This window comes from Bidens hawaiensis, unplaced genomic scaffold (genome assembly GCF_021521415.1).
Source record: "Bidens hawaiensis isolate Kalapana, Puna unplaced genomic scaffold, B.hawaiensis_p1.1 tig00025169_1, whole genome shotgun sequence".
Taxonomy (NCBI): Eukaryota; Viridiplantae; Streptophyta; class Magnoliopsida; order Asterales; family Asteraceae; genus Bidens; species Bidens hawaiensis.
Window position 1 is genome coordinate 47,013 of NW_027493997.1, and position 10,668 is coordinate 57,680.

Below are 10,668 nucleotides of genomic sequence, written 5' to 3' on the forward strand. Positions count from 1 at the left end.
TAGGTTTGAAGGATCAATGAGAGCGAGGAGGGGGGTTGATCTGCTCATTTAGGGTTAGAGATGATCTTTTAATTGTAATATGTAATGTCTCTCTTGGTTTTCCTGTCTATCCAAAATTAATTAAGTTATCTAGTTGCAATAAATTCAAAAAAATGTACTAAATTTGCGTAATTGAACAAACCACATGTATGAAAATGGCACCTAGCTAAAAGAGAAAATAAATAAAAAAAATCGAAATTACTAATTTGCCCCGACTTAGACAAAATAGACGGGGTTAGAAAAAAAATACTAAAATTGCAAGTTTTAGAAAAGTGAGGTAGCCATTTGTAATAAATTCAAAGACGGTACTAAAGTTGAATAATTGGATAAACCATAGGTACTAAAATGGCACTTAACTCCGTTAAACTATTAAAGAGAGTGGACAATGTGTCTAACTAAGATAATAAAAAGGGAAAATTCCCAAAATAAGCATTTATGAAAACAAAATTCTAGTTTTAGGTATCATTTGCAAAAAATTCCAAAAATATGTATTATAAACTGTCACACCCAAACCTAAGGCAGAAATGTCGGGGCGTGATCTGATTACTCACAGCTCAAAGATACTATTAAAGTTAAAATTGACAATATCTAATTAATTATTTGATTTCAATTATACACACAATATTCAAATACAATAGACAATTTAAATAAACAAATATAAGCTCAATAAAGTTTAACTTGATTATATCCTAAAGCCTTGTCTACGTATCCAAGCTTCAATCTTCAATATAAGCAACCTGCATATGCGTATAAAATGGAGTTTTGTCAACATAAAGTTGAGTGAAAATATCACCAGTTTTGACTCAATACAATAAATAAGCATAACGTGATAAGTGCGGTAAATATAATCAAAACACAAACAAGTATGTAGATCGTTGCCAAGCGAATCGGGCATTGATCACCAGCAGGAATACCCGCTATGCGATTGATTGAATAGTAATTCCAACATGTGATTGATTGAATGGTAACACAAGTAAGCAAGTAGCACGTGCGTTTGATTAAATCACTCCACAATAGCACGTATGCATTTGTTTGAATATATATATATAGTATGAAATACTAATACGTACGCATATGTCCCCAAAACGTTTAGTAAAATTGTAAAATAGGGGAATGATAAACTCACCTGATCGAATAAGCCAAACGAGAATGAATATGACAAGAAAACGATAATCACACTCCTCGAGAATTACCAACAAGAATCCTAATTAAATAATATAAGGTTATGAGTGAATTATAAATGATATAATACGTATAATGAATTTAGGATTTCGATGTGGATTGAGTTATATTTATAATTGGGTATGTTATGGATTGAATGATATTATTAATTAGCATTTAATCGTGAGAATCATTGTTTATTGTATAATTGAATTTACATTTAATTAGTTTAAATAAATATGAGTTGAGAAATATAATGATAAACGCCTAAATATATAATTAACATAAAAATTTATATTTTAGAATCTTTAACGAAATTCGATGGTAAAAATATAATTAATACTTTTAATATGTTTTATATGTTTATTATAGTTTTGTTTAAAACGAATAGTACATATAAATATATACACATATTTATATATATAATATATATACATAATAACCATGAACATATTGATAAAGACGTTTGAGAAACTTCCATATTGATGTCGGGTTTTAATAATGACGGTTTATTATTAATACGATAATTATATATATATACACGAAAATTTGTAATGAAGTTAATTTTCACGAAACGTTTATTTTATGAAATCGGTTAAATAAAATATTGTTTATTTAATATTAATTATAATATATTATAAATCATTAAAACAATTTAAAACAATCAAAATAAAGAAATGGGCCGGGACTTGAACCCACACACACCAGCCATACGCGCTGGTGTGTTAGTTGGTTAAGATCTGGAAACGAATTATTATATACAGAACTAATAGAACCCCAATTTTGATCATAAACCTTAGATTATCCAATTGATTAATCCGTTTAACGTTTATGTAAATTGATTTAGGGCTATTAAGAAGTACATCAAGATGAACTTATACATACAATTTATTACCTGATTTGTTGATTGAAAACGGTTCAATTGTGAGTCAACAGGGTCGGCGAAACAAGGACGAATAACATGTATCACGAGGTGTCGATAATTAAATTAACCATGGGGGTTTGATTGGCGCTGTGTTTAAGAGCGCGCATCCGTGAGGAATTTAATTATGATCAATCCGAAGTTATATAATCGATTTAGGACATGACGGTTTATTAAATAAAGCAATTCACGTTATTCAGGATCTTGTTTCTTAAATTGTTAAAACGATTAGGCCGCATATAGTAAAGGAAATCAAAAACACGATTTGATTCCTAGTTTATGACGATAATTGTGGCACAAGTTAACTAAACGGGTCGTGAATTGGTATACGGGCCATGGGTTACGGGTTCAGGCCAATGGGTGATAAGTTATTTTATAGAATTTGCAGTTAAAAGTCCTTGGAGTTTCCAAGGTGGGAACAATAAGGGATTTAAGTTTAATTTGGGCTAAAAATGTATATCTTTCAAAGTTATATATATATATTAAATAAATATAACAAACAAATATAAATTGTATAGAAATTCCTCAACAAACGTTATACTTTTTAGTGTTAAAATTTCCCGAACCTAAAACGGGTCGGGTAGTAGGTGTAAATTAAGGTGTGAAAAAACCCGAGTTGTTACATAAACCAGTCGTGACGAGTAGTTTGTAGAAACCAATTCGAGCTTGCCACGTGTCCTTAAACTAACCTTAATGAGCACATTCACTAATCAATTACTCGTCACGACTAAATGAGTTTCATGCCTCGTAATCAACGCCCACGAGTAATTCATAAGTTCTTTAGTCGCGAAGAATAGATTATAAGGTTAAACTAGTCGCGACGAGTTAACTACTAATAAACTACTCGTGTAGGGAATGTAAACCAGGTAAACTAGTCGTCGCGACTAAAGGATTTATAAATAACTTGTGGACGTTGATTACGAGGCATGAAACTTATTTAGTCGTGACGAGTAATTGATTAGTGAACGTGCTCGTTACGGTTAGTTTAAGGACACATGGCAACTTTTAATTGGTTCTGCAAACTACTCGTCACGATTAGTTTATAATACATATTTCTGGAATTTTTTACAAATGATACCTAAAATAAGAACTTTGTTTTCATAAATACTTATTTTGGGAATTTTCCCTAATAAAAATTAAATAAGTGTAGTGAAAACCATATATCGTTCACTTAGACTATACATAACGGCTAATATCCCTTACGGACATTTTTTGTCACGCCATCGTCATTCTTTCTAAGAAAAAAAAAACATGTGTAATAGATAATGTCCATTCAGTCTTTACCACTTTAAGCCACAGCCACATATGTAGAAACGTACATACACAATTACGCATGGACTCTAAGGTTCTAAAAATTTTGAGACCGACCAGTTCGTGTTTGGTGAGCCTCCAACTTAAATACTTAAATGCAAGTAATAAATAACCTCCTTAGTCCTTTCTAGTTGGTTTGAATAAGTTGTTTAGATGATTCAAAATATTCACATATGAATGTATACACACAATTACCTATAGCTAACAAATTAACAAAATATAAAACTTTCATTTGTCTTGTATAAATAGAAAAATGTGACAAAATCCAACCATAAAAATACATATCAAACTGGCCACCATATGCCCTCAAAAACATACCATAACATTTAACAATATATATACTATGGAGTCACCATGGTCAAGCTGATATCCCACAGTTCTTTAGCCAGTTTTGCATCTTTGGCATATGAATTCGGTTCGGCTATGTTACTATCCATGAAATATTCACCACTAACCCCCTTAACTTGCGGGTGCAACGCGACATAGCATGTAGTTGCTGCTCCCTAAACATCATTTAAGTTTAAATATATTACTTTCTCCACATTGTTATTCAGTTAAAACATAATAAATGGATAATAGCGCTTAAGAATTTTATCGAACCTGTGGAATGTTTTTGAGAAAGTACTTCCCAACCCATTCAACCACACCTAAATAAAAAACAAATCAAGATTTTGAACAAAAGATTTAATAAAATAGCGTCTAAATTAAACTTTCGAAGGATTTTGATTTTTACCATTGATAAAGTTGTGGTAACGTAGAAGATTAGTTGCAATCGAGCCCGGATGAAGCGCATTTGCAGTTATATTCACTCCATTTTCCTGATTTTTTATACAAAAAAATTTATTTCACATTTAATAAATTATTAAATCATGTAAGCCAGACATCACAAATTTCACCTTGAAGTGTTTGGTTAGTTCTTTAGCATGCAGTATGTTGGCAAGCTTTGACTGTCCATATGCATATACCGGGTTGTAACTGCATAGTACAATTCAGTTCTGTATATTTAAAATTGGTTTTGTATTAGCTAATTAAAATATATAGATTCATTAATTTAATATACCTCGATTCTTTGTTTAAATCATCAAAAAATATTCCTTTGTAAGCAAACCGATGACCTTCGGATGACACGTTGACTATTCTTCCTTCTTTATTCTGTTCATGAGACGTACGCTTCATGGTATCGAGTAAAAGTTGTGTCAACAGAAAATGACCTATATGGTTCGTTGCAAATTGTAGTTCAATCCCGTCTTTTGAGAGCATGAATGGTGAAGCCATAATCCCTGCATTATTACTTCCAAGAATACAAAACAATTATAATCAGAAATCATAATCATAATATAATGATAATAATATACAGTTTCTTACATGAGAATATTCAAAGGAAGGTTTGAAGACACGAATTCAGCTGCAAATTTACTAACAGATGCAAGAGAGCTAAGATCTAACTCCATTACATCAATTTTAGCAGTAGGGATTTCATTGACTATAGTTTCTTTGACTTTTTGACCGCTTTCGGTGTTTCTAACCGCCATAACCACATGTACACCGTGCAATGCTAGCACACGGGTCGTTTCAAGACCGATACCACTTGAAGCTCCTGAACATACACAAAATATGAAGTAAACTGGTAAACACAGCGTGCATGAAACCGAAAAAAAATCGAAACCAAAACCGGCAGTTTGGCTTTACATTTTTGTAAAAAACCAAACTTATGGTTCGGTTTTGGTTTTTTATGTACTAAAAACCGAAACCGAACACAATTTATAAATTTTCATATTTTATCTTTTATTTTAAGTAATTTAAAAGATTTTAACAGCTAGGCAACTAAAATCATAGTTATTAAAAGCCCTCGCTTCTTGCGCCTAGGCCCACTTTTCAAGCAAGGCTCAATACATGCGCGTCTAGTTCCTAGGCGAGCGCTTCAGCATTATCTATGCCAAGAACATGAGAAGATAAAAGCCTAGAAAAAGAAACGCAAGGAGTGCTATTGAAGCTTAGGTCTAAGAGAGGTAAACTTGCATTTGAATCATGACTATTTTAGAACCTTTTGTACTAATTAGATGATATTATATGTTATATAATAGCTTTTGTTTATTCTATTTGAAGATTGGTATTATTTTTCATACACGTAATATATTTTTTATTTAAGTGCGCTATTTTTCCTTAGTCTCTCATTTTTCTTGCGCCTAGGCCCAGGCGAGGCCTATGCGCCCTGAGTGAGCCTAGCGCATTTGATAACTATGACTAAAATATTTCAGCCAAAATGTATAATAATCAATTAGTTATTAAATCCCAAATTGATTTACGCCCAAATTTATTATTTTGGGCAAAGACTTTGTTTCGGCCCAAAACTTTCAAGCTCAACCCAAAAAACCAAGCTCAACCCAAAAAACTGAAACCGCACCGAACTGAACCCAAACCAAAAAAACGGAACTTTCAGTTTTAGGCCAAAACCGCCCCAAACCAAAAAACCGAAACCAAACGATTTTTCAAAAATTCAAAAACCAAAGTTGCGGTCTTAGGCCAAAACCGCACACACCGAAAAAAAAAAAACCGAAACCTCACGGTTTTCTAAAATTCAAAGATTTTCGATTCCAGCCCAAACCAAACTGTACACACCCCTAGTAAGCAGAATTTATTAGAATCATGAATCAAATTATACATGAATCGATATCATAACATCACAAAATCTCAGCAGAATGAAACCCTATGTTTCTAAAAACCCTCACTGATTGGTCAAATATTATTATTGTTATCAGTGTCAGGATACAATACATTACAGAAAACAAAGCAAGTACCTGTAACAATGGCAGTTAAACCAGCCGCATCGATTCCTTTGGTGACATCTTCTGCTGTTGAAGAAGCTGAAAACCCAGATGCTCCTTTTCGACCAAATATCCACATGTTCTTGTGGCGACAATTTGAACCCTAGGTTTGAAGAAAAACAAAGGGAAAGTGTGTTTAGTCAGTCACTTGCACTAGGTTGATAATCTGCGTATTCCGGCGGCGACCAAAAGAAAAAAACATGATTTATATACAGGAAGGAAAATAAATGTTATAAATTAATTACTACTCTTTCTGTTATACCATTGAAGCTTTACAAAATTTCATATGACACATGCATGCCTTCCAACTCATTAATTTTTTAAATGTTAATTTGAACATTAACTCTTAAGTTGAAAAAAGTTTCAAAAAAAAAAAAAATGTTAAAATCATCATTTATTGGGTAATAGAGATAATTAATTGTTTTCATTGTTATTTTTAAAAAAAATTTTGAGACGTTATTATTATTATTTTTTGGATTTTAGGAAATTATTTATAAACATTTGGACTGGATGTTTGGATTGAAATGGGTGTTTAAGTCACGAGATTTGGATTATATTGTTGCTTTATTAAACGCGCGGTTTAATTAAAATTATAATTATATCTCATTGTTATATTCATATTTTTATCATTTTTATGTTGTATACTTAAATGTTTTATAATTTCAATAAAAATAGTTTTTGTAACACACAACTTATGTTATAACATCTAAATGTTTACGGTTCATAGTTTATAACATATAACTTCAATAGATGATGAAGTTTTAACTAATATGTTTTTTTTTCATGATATAAATTAGAAATATGTGACATAGCTTAAAATTATGTTTTAAATTGTTATTTTGCTCTGTTTGTTTTTATATGTTGGGTTCTTTTAATTAAAGTAACAATGTAATACCTTATAATAATAATGCCAGATTATCTGACATTTACAATTTGTTAAAATGTATATAACACACATGTGCGCGTACACACACATATATATGAAGTTTTATATATTTTTTCATCTGTGTGCAAAACAGGATATAACCTAGTATCTTAATATTAAAAATAAGTGTGGCAAATTAGCTGGGGCGATTACCAGGTGGGAGGAATAAAACCTTTGGGTTTTTTTTTATCAAATTCGGAGGTGATTACGAGGGAAATTGAACAACTTTTAATTTGTAACTTTTAGTGTTGTCTTTAGTTGTTTTTGGTTTCCGATTGCGTAAGCTGTGGTGTTTGTACTGGTGGGCCTGGATGCCAACTTGCTGTTTCATTTGGTTTTAATGGAATTTTTGTTGGTCGTTCAAAAAAAAGAAACTTTTAGATGAATCTTATTATTGTTATAATGTTAGAAAGTAGTCGTTTTATGGCCCCGGCTTATTATATGAGTGTTTTGTGGTTTGAGCTGTACGTGTATATAGTTATGGCTGTGATAGTAATGGTGACGCGCTATAATTAATGAATACTCTCTATTTTCTCTCTAGTATTATTATTATTATTATTATTATTATATGTATATGTTATAATAACCTTTGTGAGAATCTTGATGGCAAGAATATTACACCACAAGTGAAATACTGAAATCTAAGGACTTTATTGTTGTTGGCGTTTTGCTATAGCAACAACTTGGCAGCAATGCTAGGAGAAGACAACTCCGATTAAGATTGTTGTTGGTGTGAATGCGATATCGCTATCCTCTTCTAAGGTCATAACACGCAACCACAAGATACTTGCTATAAGGTCATAACACGCAACCACAAGATACTTGCTAGAGGGTGCAGTGGCTTAAACCCCATGGGGACTCCAACGCTCAAGTCAATGGAGGCCGCGTCATGAATGATATGTTGCATAATGATATTTGAGAAATTACAGATTTAGACCAATAGTTTGCACGAATGTAACGTATTTAGTCTTTGAAATGGATTAACGTTAACTATCTGTGAAGCTTGTATTCAAAGACCAACATACCCTAAGTTAAAATAGAAGTATCAAAATAAATCAAATGAGGCCCTCTTAATACTAAAGTAGTATACTTTAAAAGCAATTAATTAATATTTTTGAACAACATTTTATAGAATAGAAAAAGATGCAAACATAAATATAGGTTAAAACAGTGCAGAAACAAGAACCCATAGAAGAAAGTGAGAAACCAAACTATAACCAAGAAACAATTCCTAAAAATCAAGGAAAAATGGGTATACATGTTATTAAATTTCAAAAATGATAATAAGAAATTTCCCCTATATAATGCACTCACTAATACTACCAATCAGCATTCTTATATTCTAATAATATAGTACTGCAGCCAACAAATCCATGTTGCTTGTATTAAACCCATATACCCAAACAATACATATACAACCAGATAAACTCATCATTTATGCCTCCAAAAACTCATCTTTATCACAAGACATAATATACCCAGCTTCTTTCAGCTGTTGACTCAATCCATCCAACAAATTATAAATCTCAACCGCCTTAATATTTCTAGTATCCGCCGCCAAAAACTCAGTAAATCCCGACCCGACATCTAACCAAGCACAACCAGGGACCTTATTCACACCCAATTCCCTCATCAAAACCCGAACTTTAGCTAGTTTTTCCCAACACCCGTAATCAGCATACAAATTAGCCATCAAAACATAATACCCTGCATTTCGCGGTCTCATTTCCAACAGTTTTTCGGCTGCAATTTCCCCTAACTCTTTGTTTCCGTGAATTCTACACCCTCCGATCACAGTCGCCCACATGGCAGGTGTCGGTGTATACGGCATTGTACTTATTATTCCTTCTGCTTTACTCAATAATCCAGCTCTCGCATAAAGATCAAGCATGCAAGAATAATGCTCCAAACGAGGTTTTATATTATATACGTTATACATCTTTTTGAATAAAGTTTGACCTTGGTCAACAAGAGCCGAATGACTACAAGCTGACAGAACCGCAACCATGGTCACATGGTCTGGTTTTATGTTTGACCAAATCATCTCGTCAAACAAGTCAACAGCCGTTTGGCCATCGCCTTGAATTCCATAACCAGCTATGAGTGAAGTGTAGGTCACTTCATCTCGATTGGTCAAAGAGTCAAACAGTCTTTTAGCAAGCAAGATTTTACCCGATCGTGCATACATGTCGATAAGTGAGTTAAACAATAACAAATAGTCTTTAAACTCTTCATGCTTTGTAATGTAACAATGGAATTCTTTACCATGTTGTAAATTTGCCACTCGAGCACATACGGGTAGTATGCTTGCTATCGTCACGTAAGTAGGTTTAATATTGGAAACTAGCATTTCACGAAATAGAAAAGTGGCGTCCTCTGAGTAGTCACAATGTGCAAAACCTGATATTATCGAGTTCCAAGTGATCACACTCTTGTTTTCAACCGAATCGAATACAATGCAAGCATATTTAAGATCCTTACACCTTGAGTACATAGTGATCAACGCGTTTTTAACATTATCGTAATCATGACAACAAGTTATAACAGCTAAACCATGAATTTCCTTACCTATATTCAACGCACCAAGATGAGAACACGCACCCAAACCATTAATCACCGCCACGGAATCCAACTCACACGCCCTCAACCGAGACATTAACTCCAACACTTGTCCATACTTACCGGTCTTCAAGTACCCTCCAGCAACTGTATTCCAGATGACCATATTCACTTCCACATTTTCATTCTCCATCCACTCAAAAACCTCAAATGCCTCTCTCCACATACCCTTACACGCATACCCCGAAATCATCGAATTCCAAGACACACAATCTCTCACCGGCATTTCATCGAACACCCGGCGCGCAACGTCCAATTCACCACATTTCGCATACATAAACACCAACGCGTTACACACGAACAAATTCCACTCCAACCCGGACTCCACAACATGCCCATGAACCTCCCTCCCAAACCCCAAATCAAATTCTTCACCACACGCTTTAAGAACCGACGGATACGTAAAATTATCGGGTTTAACCCCTTTCGAAACCATCTTTCGAAACACCAGCAACCCTTCTTTACAAAACCCAGCTTTCACATACCCAGAAATCACCACATTCCAAGGCAAAGGGTGTAAAAAATTACAACTTTTTACAACAATTAACGCATCATTTAAAAGATTAGAAACAGAGTAAAATGTGGCTAATTTTGGGACTAAAACAGGGGATGCGTGAAACCCAGATGAAATTGCGTAGGCGTGCAGCTGCTTGCCTTGTGAAAGTGCGTTAATCTGGGTGCAGCATGCGATTAAAGAAGCTAGTGAGTGTAATAAGATGTCAGGGTTTGGTGATTTTTGGGTGTGGTGGATTATTATTAGAGAGAATGTGTTGAAGGCTTTTGATAAGTTGGATTGAGTTGTTGATTCTTTGAGAGAGGTTATAAGGGATGATAATAACATGATTAATTGGTGATCATTGCACTTG

General features: G+C 33.4%; 1 protein-coding gene and 1 pseudogene across 1 annotated transcript; both read right to left on the reverse strand.

The window, feature by feature from the left end:
- Positions 1-3,633: 3,633 nt before the first annotated feature.
- LOC143570867 (short-chain dehydrogenase TIC 32, chloroplastic-like) lies at positions 3,634-6,337 on the reverse strand. The gene is made up of 7 exons (XM_077056405.1): positions 6,232-6,337; positions 4,799-5,030; positions 4,494-4,724; positions 4,330-4,408; positions 4,167-4,251; positions 4,034-4,080; positions 3,634-3,936 (listed from the first exon to the last, which is right to left on the reverse strand). The coding sequence occupies exons 1-7, from the start codon at positions 6,335-6,337 to the stop codon at positions 3,775-3,777; spliced, it is 942 nt and encodes a 313-aa protein (XP_076912520.1). The 3' UTR covers positions 3,634-3,774.
- A 2,281-nt stretch (positions 6,338-8,618) lies between these two features.
- LOC143570868 (pentatricopeptide repeat-containing protein At1g71490 pseudogene) lies at positions 8,619-10,660 on the reverse strand (annotated as a pseudogene).
- Positions 10,661-10,668: the final 8 nt, after the last annotated feature.

Excerpts from the sequence above, each read along its gene's own strand:
- LOC143570867 (XM_077056405.1), bottom strand. The coding sequence starts at position 6,337 with ATGTGGATATTTGGTCGAAAAGGAGCATCTGGGTTTTCAGCTTCTTCA. Across the intron at positions 4,725-4,798 it reads CTTCCTTTGAATATTCTCAT|TAATAATGCAGGGATTATGG; the intron begins GTAAGAAACTGT and ends TATTCTTGGAAG. Across the intron at positions 4,409-4,493 it reads GATTTAAACAAAGAATCGAG|TTACAACCCGGTATATGCAT; the intron begins GTATATTAAATT and ends TGTACTATGCAG.